This window comes from Musca autumnalis, unplaced genomic scaffold (assembly GCF_047663935.1).
Source record: "Musca autumnalis isolate F117 unplaced genomic scaffold, ASM4766393v1 scaffold_2, whole genome shotgun sequence".
NCBI lineage: Eukaryota > Metazoa > Arthropoda > Insecta > Diptera > Muscidae > Musca > Musca autumnalis.
Genome location: NW_027411755.1, coordinates 96094187 through 96117858, shown reverse-complemented (window position 1 = coordinate 96117858; position 23672 = coordinate 96094187). Strand labels below are relative to the sequence as shown.

Sequence of the window (23672 nt, the reverse complement as noted above, 5' to 3'; positions counted from 1 at the left end):
GCTTAATAGTAAAAAACCTAACATACCTCCTGCCTTTTTGTACTGTAATATGTAGTTCGAAATTGGTTGGGAGTCTCTGTTATTTCCACCCAGCGATACCGTATCTTGATCGTTGGGTGACCAAGCCAATGTTACCGATCGACTTCCCAGGTCTGTGACGTGTAAATTTACCGGAAAGTTTGGTGGCTCCTGTACCTGCAAATGAATGACAGCGCGGTCATGTCCGTATGCATTGCTCGCAATACATGTATATTCGCCACGATCGCTGAGTATCGTCTGAAGTATTGTCAATTCTGACACAATACCTCTGCTAAGAGGAGAATCCTTTACGTGGTATCGTACATCAAATGAAGGATCTATGCGGTTGGCCTTGGCTCTCCAGGAAACGTCTAGAGGCTGGTCACCATCAGCTTCGCATCTTAACGTAACACGATCACCACGACGAACAGTCACCTGTTTTTTGGATACTGTCACAGTGGGTCCCACTAAAAGTTCACAATAACAAAGCAAACTTATGAAACGAACAAAGTTTTAATGGTAGAAGATTTACCATGAACGGTCACCTTAATGAGTTGACTCAAGCCCGCACCGATTCCATTGTTGGCTTGGCATAAATAGCTACCCTCGTGTTCTCTGCCCACCTTCGGAATAATCAACGAACCGTTGCTGTGTGTCTCAATCAATGATTTTGAATTACCATTGCCCATGCTGTAGCTGAGTTCGCGATATTCTCCCGAATCACCTAGATATTTGTATTGAATTTCAAGTTAACTACTAAGGCATTTTAGTTTCGGCTCTTACCAATTGATTGTTTCCACTGTAACGTCGGCACTGGAAAGCCATCGGCCTGGCATTTTAAAATAATCGGATTGCCGAGAATGGCATCCTGATCCGTAGGCTTGATGATCCAACGGGGTGGTACTATTGCAAAGTTGTTATTAAATATTATTTTAAGAAAGGGTGCGTTTTCTCATAGCAACAAAAACAGTGCTCAAAGTGAACATGCATGCCATCAACTAGCTACAATAATTTATACTGACAATTATATATGTATGTCATACATGGAAACGTATTTGTAAAACGAACATCAATTTGAACAAAAATTGTCAACTAAAAATAAAGCCGAACTAAAAAAAAACTAAAGATCAAATAGAAGGTGAAGTGAAAGAAACACAGAAAGGTACAGTGTAACAACGATAGGCAATGAGTATAGATAGGTAGATAGGTACAGATACAGATGCAGTTTTACAAAGTGCTCATCTATGGATTGCATGTCTCAGTGATTCAATACGAGGTGCTCTGTGATGGTGTTCGATCCGTGCTGCGTGCGTTGTGGCTTTGTGCTCTCCGTTTGCTGTGCAACATTTCCGCATACATTTTTTTCCGGTCAACGTAGTTTATTGGACTTTTTGTTCTAAACTGCAGATTTGCAGAACTTTCTTAAATACAAATGGACGCGCTAAAACAATTGAATATAGTTTTTTTTTTTGTTAATTGATAAAACCAACCATTTCAAAATCTGTCACAAGATTATGTTTGGTATTTTCGCTTAGGAAGCACTGAATAAATTGAAATAATTCAGGTAACTATAACACTGTGCAACAAAATTCGGGCCATGGTCAGAGGTGGTGATTATTTTCGGTTAGTGGATCAAAACCCCAAAAGGGGTTTGCGTACTCTTGTGAAAGGCAATGGACCCCAATATGTAGCGCTATACTTCGCACGATTTAATATAAAGCTTTGAAATTTAATAGAGAGCTTTGGGTGACATACAAAGCCATCGATCCACTTTTTGGTATAGCCCCCATATAAGGGTATACCTCGATTTCGAGTATTTTTGTACGTTTTACCCATATTTTTAGACTTTTTACGCCAAATGTTGGTATTTTGAGTTTTTTGAAAATAAAAACCATCTATGCAAAAATCATCAATATAGGTTAACATTTTGGTATAGTCCTTGTATATTAGTATCCCCTGATTTAAGCTATTTCGAGGATCTTGGCCACATTTTCTAATTTATTAGACTGTAATTTTGCATCTTCATTTCCCAGGGAGAAGAAGATCTTTAGCCAAATCGATTGAAAAATGTGACCAAGACCCTCGAAATAGGTAACATAAGGAGATATATGGGCGCTTCTCCGAAATAAGGACCTATGTATTTTGAAAATACCAAAACGTGGACCTATATTGATGATTTGTTGCATAGACGGGTTTTATTTACTAAGAACTCAAAATACCAACATTTGTCGTAATTAGTACTCGAAATCGGGAAATATATACCCTTATTTCCATAAATGGAATGACTTGACCCATATTTTGTACCAATGACTTTATATGTAATCCAGGGGTCTCTATCAAATTTCGAAGTATTTCGCTAAATATTGTGGACCCATTGGCAAAAAAAATGTTGTCTCCCCTATTTGGAGTTTCGCACCCCTCCTGTTTGGATGTTGCATATTAAAGTGGAGTCATCTGCGCACAATGGTTCTGAAATCAATATTACTGGCCAAAATTTGTCGTCATCGATTGTTAATTTCTATATGTTTACAACTTTTCTAAAATTGTTGAAATTACATGGTTGTGTTTATAGCTTTTTCAAATAAGTTTTTATATTAGTTATAAGAGTTTTATGAAAAAGTGAGAGTAGTTTTATTAATTTCTAAAAAAATATATTTTAAAATTTGACTTTTTCCGTTGGATTGATACATGATGATATCGCGATATTCTCTCGAGTCACTTTGATATATGTACTGGAGCAGTATAGGTATATAGAAGTTGGATATTAATTTTCTAAAATCGGAATTTAATTTATATTTCAAAATATTATAATTTGATTATTGCATAAATAAATGTTTACGTGTTCTTCAAATGTGCTCTTAAGGAGTACAGAGAGTTGGTGTATTAGGGTACACACTCGGTTGCATTTGCTAATAGTGCACAGAGTCAAATATTTTCCCTGGTGAATCTTGACTTTCACTTTTTTTTTTCCTAAGTGTGTATATTTATGATCTTGATATTGTTTGATATTGAATTGATAAAAAACTAGTTACAGCAATAAATACAATTAACAAATATGGTCTTCAGTATGATCTTATGAATTTGCTGTTAAGGAACTAATATTCATTTGTGCAACAGCAGCCATTTTTCTGCAGCTTAGAACAAAAAACAAATGTCCAAAAGATTTTATTTACAGGTGAATGGTGAAACTGCAGATATGCTTCTGCGTGCGGTTATTGAGAAGTAAGGGTGCCACATTTAAATAAACTGTTGTTCCAATTTACCAGACACGGACAGCATGGCCGTATATTCGACTGATCCAGCACGATTTGTCACACGACAGGTGTAGTTGCCATTGTGTCGTGATGTAACATTGTGTATGGATAGAATGCTTGAAAATGGGGCGTATTCGTTAATGGTCAGCGAGGAATCCGGCGCCTTGCTATTTACTCCTTCCATGCCATTGTTTTGGACATCCAGATGGTTACCAGGGGAATTGACAACATTGCTACCACTTTGAATTGGAGCACCGTCCTTCAGCCAAGTAATATTAAACGGTTGATCGCCTTGGCTGCTAGAGCACATTAGTTGCGTACGCATTCCCTCAGTTATTTCATCCTCAAAGCTGAAAGGCGATATACGAGGCGGAACTGGGAAAATTTCAAGAGAAAGTTTTCATGTGGAAAATTAACATAGTATGAAGCTTTTGGATTAGCTTTCGGTTAGTGTTCACAGGTGAAAGGGAAACCCATAAGAAAGTCATAAAATAAAAATAATAATTAAAGAGTTTCAAAATAAAATTGTTTGGGAAATAACTGAAAAAAAACTTAAAATCAAGTGAATTTTTCAAATACTTATATACAAAATATTTCATGCATAATTGTTTTTTTTCTTGGCAAGACAAACATGCTTAAACATATTATATTTAATAATATCGGATATGCAAACTCAGACGTGCAGTTTCATATACCATTAACTCTTAGCTGTGCAGAGTGCGATACAGTTGCGGCATCGTTTTGGACGCGACAGGTGTAGGTACCGCTCTGAGCCCTCGTCACACTTGTTATGCTGAGGGCGCTGGTGAAATCATCATTTTGGCGAATTGTCACTAGGCCGCCGTCTCCTTCACCACCGCTACTACCATCATCATTCGAGTAGGGTTTCGAGCTGTGGCCGTGGGCATAGTTGATCATCGAAGTCGGATGTGAGCCAGAGCCCGATGCAGCAACGTCACCGGTACCACTAATCCCACCGCTGACACTGCCGCTGTCTCGTGCATTGTGCGTAAACTGCATGCCTGCAGTCTCCGCCGGTTGTAGTGGTTTTCCATCCTTTAGCCAGGTGAATGTGAGCGGTAGGTCACCGGTGCCAATGACACATTGAATGCTAGTACGATCGCCGACATTCAGATCGCGGGCGAATGAAAATGGTGTAATCTTGGGCGGAACTAAAATTTTACATTTATATTGTTGGGATTTTCTTTATCATATCTTCTCTTTACTTAAACTTATTGAGAATGTGTGAACAATAGAGAGAGATAGAGATATGTAGTTGGAGGTTTTAATGTAACGCAACGCAACGTATAACTCAAACAAATTTTAAAGGATTATACATATCTTGTTAATTGCCGAAACACTTTTATATATTACGGTAGTGATGTAATATACTTCTCAGAAACCATAAATTGGACAACATACCAAACAATAATGAGTGATGACGTCCCTTATTAAACAATCGTTGTATTTAAATGAATAATTAATTGTTAGGATAATAACACTTTAAAAATGATAGCTTTCTTGTCTTTAGAGAGAAATATCAATATCGTAGAAATAATAAAAACGTGGTATCCACCTACGCCAACGTGGTAAGGAGCGTCGAAAATATCAGTGATTTTATGTGGCAGGCGTTCGTCGTTTTCACACTTTGCGATTGGCTACAATCTGTGGTTGGATCTTAATAAAGGTTTTATTTGAGGAACTGAAAACTTAAGTTTTGTGTATATGTAATGTGTGTTCCGCCATTTTTGTTTAAAGAGAAGTGACAATTTTACAACTTTTTTGTGTACGTTTTTCCCTTATAAATTTGAAAAGTTTTAAAATGTCTGTTTGTATAGTAGCACAAACTGTGTCATAAGAAATTTCCTTGTATTTCAAATTCATAAAGAGAGGTGAATGCCATACATAAATATTTTTAACAATTAATTAGAAGATTATTTAAATAATATGCAACATATATGTTAATAAAGAATATTGCGTTGTCAGATGCAATATTGATGAACACTGCCGGAAAATAATAGCACCGTGTTCTATATTTACAATCCTAGTCGATTTACTTTACTTTTGTCGAATGAAATTATACTATTAAGCACATTTTAGAAAGAATAAGTTCCGTGCTCTTTAAAGATAATATTGAATAATAGTATCATATTTGATAGGAATATTTAAATACTTCATTTTGTTGTCTGTAAAAATAATATCTCTATAACTTCAAATATGTTTTGATGTATTTATCAATGCCAACGTGCGTTTATTTCATACGAAATATGCGAAAAGCTAATATTAGACATTCAAATATTTAATTCGATGACAAGATTGTCAAGACATGGTTTCTCCATGGTAGAACAAGAAAAGGTAGCAGCAATACCCAGCTGACTGAACTGGGTTGTAGTGTTAGTGTCAAATTCCATTCGACATTTTATGTATTTATTTCTATGTTCGATGTATATTAGGGATATATATTTTTGAAGAACAAATTTATTCATCAGAAAAAAAACTATTTCCCATAAAGACGGCTTTATATCATTGACATGTAACCTCCTCCAGGTCCGAACGACATGCCGCACACTAAAACACCGCTTATAGAGGCGGTACAATATTTGTTAATATGTGTGGTATTTTGTTAAACTTGAAAAGTATAAAGCCCTAATAAACATGTGCTTTTTTGTTTTCAAAAGCAAATGATTGAAACAGCTTCTCTTTTTTCAATGAATTTCCAGCGACCCGAAACATTTTTGCAAGTATTCTACTTTCTGCGAGAAATTATGCATTTAGTGGAATGATATGGAAACATTCAAATTGAAAATCTAACGAGTTTTCATTCATGTTTTCCAAAATATTCAATCAAATGTGAAAAATTATTAGTTTTTAAATTCCAATAATTTATAGACATTTCCTTGTTTTGTTTACATTTACGTTGACACTAAGGTTTACAAACAAAAACAAATTCCTTTGTGGTTGTTGTTCGAGTTGTATTTGTTGTAGTATTAACTTTACCTTGTATTTGTTCTACCATGTGGTTTCTCGAAGACTTCAACTAGGTTTATGGGAAGTATTTGGTGCAATAATTCTGTAAGGCCATCTTATTATTTATTGATTTTGAAAAATTAAATTCCTTCCCACTACAAAACTTATTTTTTTAATATTTTATTAATTTTTGCTTTTCGTCAGACAAATACTTTCGACAATAACGAATGTTTGATAGTATTTCGAATTTTGATTTCTAATCGAATACATGAATCAAAGTACATGTTTATAGCTACTGAGGGTTATTTGAATACGGTTTAATGTTGGTTGGAATATGTCTTGTTTAAATCATATATTGCCCATGCTTATGAAATTCCGTTGATAAAACTTAAATTGCATTACATAGAAATTCCTTTCAATCAGAAAACTGTTATTTTTCATATTTTCGCATGCATTCGTAATCACCCACCTAGATTTGTCATCTTGTGTCAAGCGTAAATAAAATCTCTTTGTCCTACATTCTTTTCAAGTCGAGACAAACAGGATAATATTTGTGCTGCAAATGATGAACACCACCCGGAAACAGATAAACAATTTTACTTGCGGCAAAAACCGATGTTGGTCATTACCAACCAGGATTAAACGATTACAACAAATAAATAATTATGCCGGCAACGTAGGATACGATTTTAGCTCTTGTCGATTATGCACACTCTTACACATACATATAAATATGTATGTGGTCAAGGACGAGTGAATGCGTGCATGTACAAGAAGAGTATGTGTGTGCATTGATAAATTGACCACAGGTGATTTGTCGTTTTTAGCCAACCGCAAAGTACATGTTAATGTTTGGCAGGGAGCAGGACGACCGCATGACACATAAAGCAATGCCCCATAATGAGGATTTACGCGAATTCGGATTAACATTTTGTACCAAACCAAACATACAACTGTGGCGAGCGCCTCACCTAGCGCCGCGTTCAAATGCAAAGGTGCAGTTAAAAGAAAATAAGGAAACTTGTGCGAGACATCAACAAAAGTTAGGAGAGTGCGTGAGCGATTGAATAATCACAATAAAAACAAAAAAGGTAAGGAAATCGGAAAAAGTCAAAAAATAAAATTTCAGTGCAATGCAGTGCTCCAAAAGAAAAGAGGAAACGTTTGCAGAAAATCCAACAAAAAAGGTAGGGGAGAAAAAGGTGAGTAAAATCATTATTGTAATTGTGCATTTATTGTGCATATTTCAATATTGTGCATTTTGGTTGTCGCTGTGGTTGTTTTTGATGCAACAAGAGTCGTGCAAAATTTCTTAACACGATAATTGCGTACGTATATAAAAAATAAGAGAATTAAGGACAAAGGAGAGTAAAAGAACAAATACGATGTGCGAAGTACTTTGTGCAAATACGATAAACATAGCAATGCAGTCAAGGCAGAAAAAAGATGTGAAAACAAAAAATGTATACAAATTTTGCAATGAAAACGGACATCGCATTGATGTGTCTCATTAAAAACATAAAATTAAAAAAATAGAAAATTGAGAAAGAAAAAGAGATTAGTCATAGTAAGCCATACTGATCTCACAGTATTGGCGTTGTAGATTCTGAATACTTTTAGATAACTTTTTAACTTTTATTTAAAAATAGTTTGTACTTTGCACGGAGCCATCCGCATTATGATTAAAAATAATCATACCATTAAGTGTGCATTATTATATTTAGCTATATTTCAAACAGTTGATAAGATTTTACCAAAACAAAAAAAAAAAATAGTCATAACTGCTAAATAATAAGATATTTCTTCTGTGACGAGATAAGAGTTTACCGTCCTCAAATTTGTAACTTAATACAGGACAAATATTTTGTCACTATTCAACAAAATATGTACACCATATAGAAAGCCATTTTCTGCTAGGCAGAAGTATATTAGGCATTTCGCGCTCACAAGGGCGAAGAAGTCGGAACAGAGTCGTGATTAACCACATAGTCCGGTCAAAATAGACATGCGTATAAGGGGGAAATAGCAAAAATTCCCACAAAGCTGAATTTTTGTGGAGAGCTAGGGTTGGCCATTAGAAGCAACGTCCTAAAAGTCCCCATCGATCCCATGTGTGCAAAACAAGTTATTCGGGGTCAAAGGTAATTTTTTCATTCATTATTCAGTTTTTTTTAATTTTTCTCAAAAACGGTAAGACTTAGCAAAAGCCGACTAAAATAAAAGTTGTAGATTTAGTAATTGTCTACAAGAGCGGTCTTCACGATTTTTAAAAAAGACTTACCATTTTCGAGATATCGCGATCTAAAGGACAAATAAAAAATTAGCCGCGTAAGTACATTATGAGGGGAACCGGTTAAAGTAATGACACTATGTGTTAGATACTTTCATAAGCTTTCAAACGATATCCACTTTGCAGTAGTCGGTTCAGTAGAACCGGGTCTAACCCGGTTTTTAAATTTGGCCTTTCGGGTCGAATAACCGGCGAACCGGATCCGCAACCGTTGAAAATTATACATTACCGTAATCAGCGCAACAATCCCTACCTTCGGACAAAACTTGACAAAAATCGGAGAGTTTTCGTTGGGGTCGTTCCCGTTGGGCTTTCGATTATACATGTGGGTTAAATGGGCTATATTTGCATAAAATGACTCTAACATTGAATAACTCTACTAAACACGCTCCGATTTTGTTGGAATTTTTTTAGAAGATAGCTATAATTTCGTTCTTCAAGAAAATATATATTTGGGGGACAGACCCGATACTTCGCTTATTTTAGCCGGTTCGTATGAATATGTGCATATTTCCCCTATAAGTGCATAAAAATCATGTGTTTTTTAGAACAGCTATATCTCAAGAATGGTTCCTTCTAGGAAAAAAATTATTTTATATATATTATATATTTACTTTAATCATTTTTGATTAGATCAACCGTTTTCAAAAAATAAATCCGAAAGCCTAAAAACCATTAAAATTTGACCTTTGACCCCAAATAAATTTTTTTGCACACATGGGATCGATGGGGACTTTTAGTACGTTGCTTCTAACGGCAAACCCTAGCTCTCCACCAAAATTCAGCCGTGTGGGAATTTTTTCTATTTCAATGTCTATTTTGACCGGACTAACAAATCAACAACAGTCGATTAGCAACCACATCGTGAGCTTTGTCTAGCCGTATAAAGCAACCTATTAAAATATGTGAGGCACATGGACCGAATAACTGATTAACAGTTAATGTAGAGAAGCTACCTTATGAATTACCAGAATGTAAAAAAATAATTGGTTAATTGAGGATGAAAAGAAGAAACATGAACGATACTATTATGAAAATAATAGACTGAAAAATTGAGTGAAAATGTGTCTAAAGACAGCATGGTTCCTTTTGGCGAAATAAATGAAAAAAATCGATCACCCAATCCCCTTCGAAATTGCTTCTAAGACAGTTCAATGATACTCATAAACTGTTTTTGAGGCGACAATCGCAACGTATAGTACAGATTAACAACAGATGTAAGAGCAACAATTTTTTTATATTTTTAAAAAATTGAAGACGTTAATACTGTTTGAGTTCTAGAAGAAACATCCTAAGCCGACAAGAAATGTGTCTCATGTTTACACTAATTTCATTTAATTTTGGAAGTAATTCCAACAAGAAACACATACATATTTATATAACCATAAGTTATTTTTATAGAAGACCACAAGGTCGTCTTATAGAAGACCATGCTTTACATGGAGAAGCTATTCTCATAGATGAAAATAAGATCTTATTATAGAAAACCACAGAGTCTTCTTATTGAAAAACACAGGGTCTTCTCACAGCATACCACAAGGTCTTCTTATATATATATATATATATATATATATATATATATATATATATATATATATATATATATATATATATATATATATATTTCCTTTATTTATAAAAAGTTACAGAGTTTAAAATAAACTTGTAAATTATATAAAAGTTCACGAGGAACGTAGGGCGTCACACAAGGTCTTCTTATATAAAAACACAATATCTTCTTACCACGAGATCTTCTTATAGAGGACAGCGAGGTCTTCTTCTTATAGCATACCACAAAGAAAGGAAATAATTGCCTAATATACAAAAAAAAGGGTACATTTTTGATATTTTGTTTCAAGGAACCTCTAAAAAGGTACCCAGCAAAAATTTGGAAACTACATGAACCGAATAACCCATTATAAAGTAATGTAAACAAACTACTTTCTGCATTAAAAGTAGAGTAATATATATTATGGGTTAATTCTTAAAAATTTTACTTTACGAGTACTCTTTACTATGCAGCGAGTACGGTGGCATGGGGCACGTGTGTCCGTCTACAAAACCGAGAGTAATATGTTCAACGCTCACCGTCGGCAAACACTTTCTAGTGTTAGCAAAATTACGAGTGTTTTAACAACTCTTAATGTTCGCACGAGTGACACAGCGTGTAGTGTGTTTGTCTGCAAATCAGAAGTTCACATTTTAAAATCCAGCTGAGAGCAAAATAAAAATGTGGAGTATGTTGAAATTTAACATAAATTCACCTCAACTGTTCTAAAATAGGTTTTTAACTTATGTTTCGCCACTATGTGGCCACAGAATAACAAGTTCTTCAGTTCGACATGCCATCGTTAAAATAATGGGATAGTAAGTTAATTTGGAAGTAGCCAAGACTACCAAAAATTACTACAAAAACACGTTTTTGCCGGGTAATTCAGTTTCTAGACATTTTTGGAACTTACATTTTGTCATTATGTTAGAAATTCTATTAATCCTTTTTAGGAATCCTAATTGCTAAATTTAATGAGTACATGTTTAGACTTTATAAAGTAGTACTGCACTACACAAACCTCAAGTTTTTTGTAGTCATAAATAAAGGATTACCAATTTTCTAAGTTGGTAGAAGCTTTTGCAAATAAATTAAAAAATCCACATTGCAATGTAAACACATTTCATTATATACAGATTACACTGGTCAACACGACTTTTGTTTCAACCGAAGTTGCGGTTGTTTCTAGATGAAATCGACGAGTTATTTTCAAATCCGGTCTCGGTTTTTCTCCATCAGCTCTTGTTTTTGAGATATAGCTCAAAATCGGTTTTTACGAGTTTAACCCAGACTTTCGTTATTTTCGGATACAAACAAATATTTTTTGTGGGTTTTTCGACATTAATATATTAAGGAGATGTTGTACGCTTGATACAAATCGTTTTTGAAATAGTTATTGTGAGTATATATCTAAAAATATAGAAAATATACGACGGACCTTGTAAAAATTGCATATTTTGAGTACTTTAAACTGTAATTACGTCATCGGGGGAAGTCATAGGATCTTCATATGGCAACGCGGATATGCTCAGGGTGTCTACTATATAGTCCAGTATTCAAATATATAATGTAAAGTTCATAGCGCCCATGATTCGGCCATAACCTAAAAATCGCCATGAAGACTGCTAAAGGGAAATAATTTACCAGTGATATCATTACCACATAAGCCATTTACTTTTCAATGGCATTCTTCATGATGGTTTTTAGGTTATGGCAGAATCATGGGCGCTATGAACTTTATATTATACATTTGAATACTGGATTATATAGTAAACACCCTAAGCATATCCGGAGTACCATATGAAGATCCTATGACTTCCCCTGATGACGTAATTACAGCTTAAAGTACTCAAAATATGCAATTTTTACAAGGTCCGTCGTATATTTTCTATATTTTTTGATATATACTCACCATAGTTATTTCAAAAACGATTTGTATCGAGCGTACAACATATCCTTAGTATATATATGTCGAAAAACCCACAAAAAATATTTGTTTGTATCCGAAAATAACGAAAGTCTGGGTTAAACTCGTAAAAACCGATTTTGAGCTATATCTCAAAAACAAGAGCTGATGGAGAAAACCCGGGACCGGATTTGAAAATAACTCGCCTATTTCATCTAGAAACAACTGCAACTTCGTCTGAAACATTCAACTTTTTCAATTTTGTTGAGCAGTGTTATCGTAGTGTTTATTTGTGTATTAGATAAAAAATTTATAGTGAAAAGGGGTTTAGGAAAAATTACAAATAATAACAAAAGAAAATAAATTTTAAAAACATTAAAAACTTTTTAATTTTCCAAAATTTTAGTCCTTGTCTGAAAACTGTAGAATATTAATTTGTGGAATAAAACTTTCCTATGCGATGCAATTTTGTCTTTAGGAAGCAATGAAATGCCATAAACTATGTAAGTCCTTGCTGTGAATACTGTAAAATTCTAATAGGCGGACATTCGACCTAATGCGTAGGAAGTGGGTACAAAATAGGTATGACTCTTTTTTTAACTTTTTTTTTTTTTTTATTGATATAAAAAATTTCATTTACAATTCAGTTGTTAACTAAACCCACGAAGCTATATTATTAGCTTGTCGGTCTGTGCAAAACCTTTTCCGAATTACTATGTACAAAAATATTCGTGATTTTTGGACAGTCTGTTGGATGTTTGTTTGACAATGTGAACCAAAAAGAGTAAGTCAATTCTGAACAACAAATTAGATGTTTTTATATAACATAAACACAAACACAAAAAACATTGTTCCACAACATCCCATAAGGGACAAGGAAGACTTCTCTAATATCAATGAGTGCACCCCGATTCATATTTAGCTCTATGACATGGGACCAGGGACGTACGCAGGATTTCATTTCGGGGGGGGGGGGGGGCCCAACTTCACCAAAAATCATGAAAATTAAAAATGTTATGTATTGTTACGTAAAGCTATTTTAATGGGTTTTTATGATTTTATGTATGAGGGGCACTAAAAACCTTCTGGCCTAGGCAACACGCAGTGTCGCCACACGTCATTTGACATAAGCATACTCAGGACAGTTTGACATACGACCATGTGTTTTGTTGTTGAGGCTGTTAGCGTAATTTTTAAAAATTTGGATTTTGGAAATCCTTTTGGTGGAAGAACTTCCATGCAAAAAGTGTGAATATGTGGAATATATATATACAGTGTTTGGAGGATATAAACAGTTCGACCCGAACATAACGCCGTTTATTCTTTAAAGTACATATGGTAATTTTCAAATTTCTTTTGCAATTCCATTGTAAAGAACAAATATTTAAAAATTCAATTTTTGCTGTAATAAGAAAATGTTTATATAAAGCGTTAACAGCATTTAATATCTATACGTTGATGCCTAAATATTTACTAAATTTATTTCTATTTTCGCGGAGAATCAAGAAATACTGAAAAAATCTTGGAGTAAATTTAATTTATTCTAATTTAGAGTCCAAATAAAACTCGAAAAAATAAATTAAAAATACGTACAGATTCTAGACAACGCGTAGAAAAATATGAGACCAAAATTTTAACGATAGGATTTATAACTGCCTATTACAGCAACAACAAAAGACGAAAACTTATTGTTGGAATATTATTTCAAAAATATTTTTTTTTTGTTTAATACGAAAAATAGAAAAAACATTTTTGGGAGTTATTCTACTATTTCGCTATATTTCGATGCAAGGACTGACGGATTTCGCTGAAGCTTCTTCAGGGAAAATGCGATGACAAACCCGAAAGTGTATTTGCTTACTTTGATAAACAATAGGATAATGAAATAGAAAGTAATATGGAAATTACAACCAAAGAAAAAACATAAAAGTTAAAAAACGTATAATTCGCGAATTCGTTAAAATTAATTAAGGCGCATGCGCTTTTTAGATACCGCGAGTGTATCTCTATTGTTGCGATTTACCACTTTTCATTCAGCGGCAAAAGTGTGCCGTCAGCTGCATCTTACTGTTCAAAAAACCTTAATGTTGGTAAAAATTGCGCGATGTACATAAGATTATAAGGCGCATCCGATTTCAGTGACCGCCTATAAAAAATGCGTCATTATAACAAATTTTAAACAAATTCGTCAAGAACCGCGGATGTGCTACCAAATTCTATTTTATACAAAATACGAATATTACTCCAGAATCTCGGTAATTTATGCCACACGGTTTTGGAAAATAATATAATCGCGTATAAAGGATTACATTTATGTAAAAATAACCAAAGAAAATCGAGGTTCAATGCGCGGAATCATCAAAATATAATTTTGCAGAATTTCCTACTTTCAAGGTATCTATAACCGCCGTTTCAGGGGATGGATCTGGCGCGTAAAAAAACTAAAATCACGCGGGGTTCAAGGGTACCTGTGTCATAGTTGTAAATTTTGTAGCCAAAAAATAGGTTTTTAAAGAAAATTTACGCACCAAAATTTCGACTTTGGAATCCTATTACTAGGGAACTGTATGAAGCATACTCATGAGATATACATCAAACGACGTGAAATCACGAGTTCTACAATCCAGTAAATAGTTTGGGTATTTATCTGGTTGCGCCCTCCAATTATAAGAACAATTCAAAAAACCCATATTTCAAAACTTCAAAATGTCAGCATCGATTTTAGGGAGATGCAGTATATATATCGAAAAGTCATACATTAGAACCTTGTTGCACAAGGGGTATTCTTCAATTCTTTCTTTGATCTTATGTCTGAATTTTCCGTGGTTTGACCAGAAATCAAGAAAGAACACAAAAAAATTGTAAACTTCAACACATTTTTACCCATTTTTTTACCACCAACACAGCTTCCACATAAATTATTTGTTATGGTTCATTTTATGCGACCCCAGCTAAAACTCTTCAATTAATATAAATATATTCATATTGTATAAAATATATTGACAGTTCGCGACTTATTAAATGGTGAACCTCAACTTCAACGATTGTACAACATTTTTGAATATTACCATATATAACACACTAATTTCAGTGCCATTAAAAACGTTTTGTATCATTGAAGGAAAATAACATTCTTTAAGAGCATAAAAACACCAAAGCTTTACTATTTTACCAGAAGTGATAGAGTCAATGAAATCCAACTAAACATTCAGAAAGTTACATTAAAAAAATTATCAGGAGCTGGGCGATGCAATCTACGACTCATTGACTCCGAACCCAACTCGTAGTACTGTTTGAAACTTTGCAAAAACATTTTAGCTAAATCCTGAAAAAATACGTTGAGTTGAGACTTTTACGAGTATATATAGGCAGATCGAATACGGGATACATAGCAAATTTTTGTTCTGTAAATTGTATACCCAGGAAGTTTCAGAATTTCGTCTCCTTTCTTGGACGTATAAACTTTCCGACAATAACTTCGAAATATTTGGGGTGTACAACTCGATTGTTGGCGTTCTGATCAAAAATGTGACTTCGATGAAAGCGCAAATGTTTTGAATTTTTGTACAGACGATACCTGAAAGAATCGACTGATATCGTCCATTTTGGAAGTGGGCATAATTTTAATTTGGTCGGCGTAAGATTTACAGCTTTTGGACCAATACTGATATAACCATTGACTCACCCACAAATAATACAATATCGCTGTAAACAAGCCCTCAAGTGAATCGATCCATATCCGAAAGTACTCTATGTCTCGAAAAAATCGAATTGGACTTTGCTCGCGATTTTAGGGAAATATTTTGAAGTCTGGCTGGGGAAGTGTCCAAAGGAAGTTTGAACAAAATATTGCGAGATCCAAATTTTGGACAAAATCTTTTGATCTGTTCGAGAGTTATAATGCGCTCGAGGCATACAGACTGACGGACGGACGGACGGACGAACTGGGATAAATCGACTCCAAATTGTAACGCGGGTTACATTTTTATCATTAGCCTAACAGCTGAGGGTACAATATCAAGGTGCTTTTGAACCAACGTTAAACCGGGATGTTCTTGCGGATTCTGAAACAGCAATATTCATAGAAGAGAAAAATCCAAAAAAAAAATCGCTGGAGGGATTTTTAAATAAATCGCGGTCAAAGTTCACATTTTTAGGTTTTCGCGACTTTGGTTGGAAACTGCAAGTCCTATCGAAATGGGGCTAAGGAAAATGGTGTAGCTTTGAAAATTGGCTCCTCGGTTGTACCATTTTTAAGATATATAAGTTTAAGTTGGGAAATTGCTGTCATGACATTGTTTTATAAGGAGACGATACAGTCAGTGAATTGTCCCAACTTGAATTTCTATATCTCAAAAATAGTAAAACGTTGGAAAATATCATAAAAGAACAAGAATTTTCACTGCTACAACATTTTCTTTATTTCCATTTGGATAGGGCTTGTGGTTTTCCAGCAAAATTGTCAAAACCTGAAAACCCTAAAAATGCGTTTTTTTTATTTTTTCATCTATAAACCCAGGTGTAAGCTTCATTCGTTTAAAGTTGATTCAAGAGCACCGTTATATACAATACAAATAACAGCAGATTTTAATACAATACAAAATAACCAAAGTTTGAGCATTAATTTCGTTTATGGTTGCTTTCAGCTACGAAATTGTTACTGATAGGAAAAAATTCAGATGGGCATGCTATTTATAGCAGATATCATCACTTTATGATGCACAACAATAAATTTTTCTCCATTATTTTCTCCCTCTATTTAGCAATAAGTTAATATAAAATAGGAATAAAAAATTTTGATACAGGCAGTATATCAATTTGCTAATTGGTTTTCGAGATATACTCCACGGAAACCCCTTGATATGTCGTACATATTGTCCAATAGGCACTTCATTTTATGTACTTCAAATCCGCACAATAATGAATTTGTAATCTTTTGAATACAAATTCCAAAACACAGGGAGAAATTCAGTTTTACTGGAAGTTTCTTTCAAAGAGCGTATTCAAACGAAAAAATTCAATATTTCTTCAGACAACTTGTTGATAAAGTAAATTTTCAGTACAGAACGTTCAGAACAATATCAGATTTCATTTGAAATTTCAAATACAAAAATTATTTTAGAGAAAAAAATCGTAATAATTTGTTAAAGTAGCTCAAAAAATTTTGTCGGACCAAACCATTTCGGGGGGGGCCCGGGCCCCCCGTGCCCCCCCCCCCCCCCTGCGTACGTCCCTGCATGGGACCTACTGTTTATCGCCGAGTTCGAACGGCGTATCTTAAGACACCACTTGTGGAGAAGTTTTTCAAGGCTGAAATACTCAGGAAATGTCGCCAACATTACTGAGGGGTATTTTGCCACCGTTGAAAAATGTTTGATGTTGCTTGGCTGGGGAATCGAACCACCGACCTTCTGCGTGAAAATACAAAATACGCTATATTTTTTTTTTTAAATTAGCTTGTTGATTAATTACAAGAATAAGGAACCAAACAACATTATTATTGGTGGAAAATCAATTCATAATCTTAAAAAAATAATATGTTGATACAGTCTGCGCCCTTGTTTATAACGGAAAAAATTCATAAATTTGCAGACGATTCGACAAGCTACATAAACGTTACAAAGAGACCAACAAAACTGAAGCAGCCTATATATATGTACATATGTATATGTTGTCATTTAAAATCAAGCTTTCATTTTTAACCATCACGAAAGGCAAGCAGAAATAATTACAAAATTGGACTCCGAGTAAATCATGATTATATTTTTTAACTCACTGATGGACACACTTTCGGTTTGTTTATTTTTTATTTTAAATTTTGTCATTAATTAGCAAATAATTTTATTAATCTAGCTCTTGGTGCTATGGTGCTTCAATCGCACAATTATTATGCTTTTAATTGTTCTATCCGTTACTAAACATTTACTCATTTGTGTAAATCAAAATTCTTGTTTAAATAAAATGAAGTTTATCAGTACGTTTCTGTATAATTGTATGCGAACAAATTCGTTCGAGTTACTATCAGACTGTTTCTGTTTTTGAAAAATATTTCATTTATGCTGTTTTTTTATTTCTCTTCGCAAAGAATTCTACAGAAACTGGTTGTAAAATTGAAAACAAAGTAGAACGGTCATTGGTCGAATAGTAGTGCAACGAGTCCCACATTAAAAAAGTCCTTCAAAGTGTTAAAGAAAATAAAACATTGATAAAGGAAAGTCAACAAAACATAGATACTAAACAAAATCCAGAAAAAAAAACATTGGCAAACGTTATCAATTTTTGGGTTGGTATCTATTTTCCTTCGTTTGTTTTTGTAAATATTTTTCCTTTGTGTATGTGTGTTATTGTACATGTGAAAGCATGTATGAAAATGTGTTTATTTTTAATCAAAATTTGAATTTTTCATCACCAAAAATTGAATCCCATGGAATTTTTTCGCACCCAGATCGTAATACACAAACATTGCAAAAATTGAACACATTGTGACAAACGCCACTAACATCTGGAATAAATATTTAAATTGATTAAATTAAATGTAAACTGCACACATCCACAGATACGAGCGCACATACATACACATATGTATGTATACACATACATACATTGATACAGACAAACGTAAATACACCTGTTTAGCTGAGCATTGTTATCACAACATTGGTACAGGAGTGACATTCAAATTGGGGTTGTATGAGTCCTGTATGCTATTTGATATTTATGTGTGTATGCTAAATGTGTATGTATATGTATCTACACATTTATTAGAGTGAAATATTTTGTATTGTGAAAAAATTGAAAAATAAAGAAAAACCGCGTCAAGTTCAACCAACGACAGTTTTTGTTCCTGAAACTATAAGGAAAACTTAAATCTGAAAGATAAGAATGTTTGATGTACATATATTTGCTGGTATCGTGGACCTTTTTTGCTACAGTTAGAAGGGACTATATTAGAACTTGGATCAACATGGTAAAAATAAAAAACACACCCATATATATATATATATATATATATATATATATATATATATATATATATATATTTAGAACCCAGTGGTACCGGTTCTTACCGCATAATAATAATTGTTGCTATGTATAGTGGAATGCACAATGCGAGAATGTCCGACTACTTACTTTCCTGGATCAATGAGACTAGTCTTTGAAACTATAAATATCAAACACCCAATTTACAACAAATGACAGGTTTCCCACCTAATCAAGCATATCGAATATCGAACTCATATTCGACACCATTCGGGTGTGCATCCAAACTTGCAACATACTCCACTCAATTGCACTTGTCGTTCTGGTAATGTATAAACGCAATGCGAAGGATTGCTCTATGCATGCATACATACCACAGGCTTCCTCTAACGAATTTCTTGTACTGGCACGAGGACCGAGCTGCTACATAAGAGGGGAATGTGTATATAAAAATACCTCTCCAGTACCATGTTGGCAATATTGATAACGAAAACGCATTATTTAGATCAATTCGGTGGAAAAAGTTCCTGCACTGAAAGCGATTTCTAAAGTCCTTTTGTCACTCACCGTTATGCTAACAAACAGAATCTGCTAAAGTGGATCTGGAAGTATACGACGAAAAGATACACTTGATGGTCGTGAGGTACAGTAGACTTGGATAGCATGCGGAAGATGAAAATGCAACTTTGAGCTTGAGGGTTTTGAGAGCAAAATTCTTTGAAATATCTATGGATCAATCTACGTAGATGGATAATATCGACGTCGTACGAATCTCAAAGCTTGGATTAGGGCAGACAACCGAGGTTCTTAGAAGTCTATTCAAAGTTCGGCTTGCAGAATAGATGTACTGTTATAACCACCTAATAACGTGTGTAAGCAAATTTTTTATTGTATTTTTAAAGGATATTTTAAATTTGCTTAGATTTCTTAAGACGATATCTGTTTGTGCGCTACAAATTTCATTGCATTCTCTTATTAGCTTTGTTTGAATGTATCCAAAATACTTAAACACACCTATAATACATACATACTAAGATACACATCATTACATCTTAACGTCCTATGGATGTGTACTTTTGTGTTTTTTATATATCTATTTGTCTGTCAAGTATAAATTTAGACATATTACTCATTTACACAAAGAGTGACATAACTCAAAAAATGCGGTTTCTGAGTAAGTAATTTCTATTTTTTCCACGACTTCTTCTTTGTCTTGTGTTAAACTTTCATGTTGATATCTCTAAAACTCAACGAGTTACATACAGCTCATTTACTAGGAGCTTAGCATAAATAAACAAAAAAGTTTTTTTGTGTTTATGAAGCTCTAACACACTATAAATCATGCTTGATCTTGCACAAATATTTTTCATTGGTATCTTGCAAGATCTTTATAAAAGAGTTTCTTTATTTGTTGTGTAACAATCTTAAAATGCGTTTTTATCTAAACTGCATTTTTTTGAGAGCGAGTAAATGAGCTTTATGAACTAAATTTTAGTTTGTTTTGTAATTTTAATTAAATATTTTCTAAATTGTGAAGTGATTTTTTTCTATATTTATATTTTTCTTCACATGTTTCTACAGATTCGAACAGTAATGGACAAAACCATTCTCTAGCAGTTCGATAGGCAAAGGAGCACCCATGATCATTCAGTAAACCTTTCTCTCTCCACGAATACAACACAACTAATTAAAAATTCTCGCATTCACATAATAATAGCATCTAAAATAGTGTAGACGAAATGTAGATTTAGTTCTCTTGGCTATCCGGCAAAAAAGGACACGCTTGCCCTTAAAGAGTTTCTCCACTCACACAATTCAATTCAATGAAACACTATGCGCTGACACAATTTAAGCTACCTAAAGTATGTAACGACAATAGGATGCCGATACTTGATCTACGGACATGAACATAAGGATACTTTTGGAAGCTCACATTATTATTATGGGAGTGCGATTTTCTCTTTCTTGACTTTCGTGAACGTAAATTTGCTCTCGCTCACCACCAGTTAGAGTCAGTGTGACCAGATTTAAAAAAGTATTGCAGCTAAATCAGCATTAAAATAATGCTAAAATAAATATTAAAATGCCAAAAAATAATGCTAAATTTAAAAACGTAATTTTTTAATAAAATATACCCTATATTAAGTTTGTTTTACGTCTGTAACGCATTGAATTATTTATTTGGGATGCTATAAAGTATATACATATATTCTTGATCAGGGTAAAATTCTTAGTAGATCTATGTATGTCTGTCCGTTCGTCTGTGGTAATAACATCCACAGAAATTAAGATAGAACACTGAAATTTTGGAAAGATGCGTCTTTCGGGTGTTTCAAGTTTTTTATACATTTTCGTTTTGAATTGGCTGTAATATAGCATTTAGGCTTCGTAGTGATCAACAAACTTCATCGCCAAAAGTTGTGCACATAGGTCAACGTTTGAGAATAGGTCCCATAAAGCGGAACCGGCTGATTTAAAGTATTTGGGTTCAAAGTTGTTAAAAAACTTCTTCACAATAAATCGCGGACCCTTGCCCAGGTTTCGGTATGGCCCCGTATAACTGCACCCCTGATTTCAGTTTTTTTAAGTTTTTATCTACATTTTCGGGCAAAATTGGATGTCATTTGATATTTCAATTTTATAAAGCCCAGTCCATGACACAATTACCAAGGTAGCGGTATCGTAAAATTTTGAATATGTTGTGTCAAAATTTTCTTTATGTTGTTGGGGAAATTACGACAAAAATATTTTTTATAAAGGGTTTTGACACTTCATATTCGAACAGCTGGTGTGATACCACTACCTGGTAATTGTGCCATGACCCAGTCTTTCGGCCTTAGGGCTTAATACCACATTTTTAATCTTAATATAACAAATTGTATGACTTAATATAGTGGATTAAAATTATAAGGGAGGGAATGTTAAACTACTCTGAAGCAAAAACAAAATACTATGCAAAATTAAGAGTAAAAATATTTTAAATTGTATGCCTCCTTACAGAAAACATAGTCAGAATTTAAAATTAATGAATTAAACCAACTCTAGGAAAGAGTGGCAGCGATGTTGAACTGTTCCAAACAGAACTTACTATGTTTAAGAATTATTAGTAAGATAAATAAGTTATAAATAATAAAAAAAGAAGTATTAAAAAATCTTATTAATATACAAAAAAGATAACTTCCCAGTGGCCTAAAAACTTCACCATCTAAAATAGTGGCATTGGTTCTTTCGTAACAAAAAGAAAAACTAATTATTTCATTTTATAATTGACATTCAAAATCTAGTGGATTTCCTAAGTCTAAACGTACTATTGGATTAGAACATTTCATAGTATAGGGTAAGTTAACGAATTAAAGTATGACAATGGGAAAATGCATCGTGAGCATATACAGTCATGACATAGCAGCTCACATAGAAAAGACCAAATACAGAACCTACGCCAATAAGCGGAACAACAACGATAATAACAATAAAAATTAGTGTTAAAGTAAATTTAAGAAAAGTAAAAGAATTGTAATAATTAAAAATATAATTAATCATAATAAGGAAGTGTAAACAAAGAATTATCTTATAAATAAATAAAATAAAGTGTAATTAAAATAATACTATTCTAAAAAAGATTAATTGGTATAACAAGTTCGGCCCAACCAACCTTAACATTTTTTACTTGTTTTATTTTTTATTCAAATTTTCATTCCTTATCGGTTGCTTGCTAGTCTGTTCGTTAATTTTTGTAGTTCATAAGGAAACCACAAAATATTTTGTGGTCGTTGGGCAATTTGACACTTATCGATAATTGCGAAAAATCTACAGCTGACAATGTGTACTGCACTTAAAGGGGAGTACACACTAACAGTCAAAACTGACAGTCAACGTACTTTAAGGACAATTTTCCGGTAAATAACAACTTTTATTTAGCTAAAAACGTTTGAAATACAATATTTACGGTATTATTTAGAGATTATAAAAGAATTTTTTTAATTAGGCTTTGATATTCACGAAATAGACCTCGATGACTGTCAGTTTTGCTTGTCAATGTGTACTATACTTAAGTCAGAGCAAAGACTCTTCGTTGTTTTGAGCTCTTTAAACAGCTGTTCTATTCAACTGTGATGCCATATTTTATTTTTTAAGCACTTCTCAAATAATTGCCATGTTTATACGTATAAATGTGTAGTCAACCAAAAATTATTACATGTTTTTATTTAAAAAGTTAAAAATTACGGGTTTTGTGGATGGAATAATGCTAAATTAATAATTGAAAAATGCTAAATTGAAATTTTGCGACTAAATAAAAAAACAATGCTAAATTTAGCTGCAAAAATGTCCACACTGGTTAGAGTCTACACAAGTAAATTTACGATCACGAAAGTCACATTGCCTTACTCTGGTCTAAATTTTAGACCATGACTGAGCTCGCATGTGTGGTAGAAGGAAAAAAATCTTAATGGACACTTCGCGTTTCTGACTTGACTTGAACAACTCTTTTAGTCGGCCAAATTCCAATATTGCTGTATAAGGATTTGATATGCCCTTTGTAGGTTTTTAAAGATTGCAATTGTCTTTGGATAAATGAAATCGATGAAAATTTATAAAAGTTATATAAATATTTATTGACCTGTTTATCGATACAGAGTCGCCGAAAAAGGGAACTGATGAAGTTGTTTGGTGACAACTGAAACTATAGTATTCCCTACCCTTCGCCCG

General features: G+C 33.5%; 1 protein-coding gene across 1 annotated transcript in view; it reads right to left on the bottom strand.

The window, feature by feature from the left end:
- Window positions 1–23672, bottom strand: part of LOC141394316 (cell adhesion molecule Dscam2-like) — a 192738-nt gene that overhangs the window by 15058 nt on the left and 154008 nt on the right. The window contains 4 exon segments of the mRNA XM_073968569.1: window positions 27–485; window positions 551–742; window positions 802–921; window positions 3968–4444. Coding sequence (XP_073824670.1) covers window positions 27–485; window positions 551–742; window positions 802–921; window positions 3968–4444 — 1248 coding nt within the window.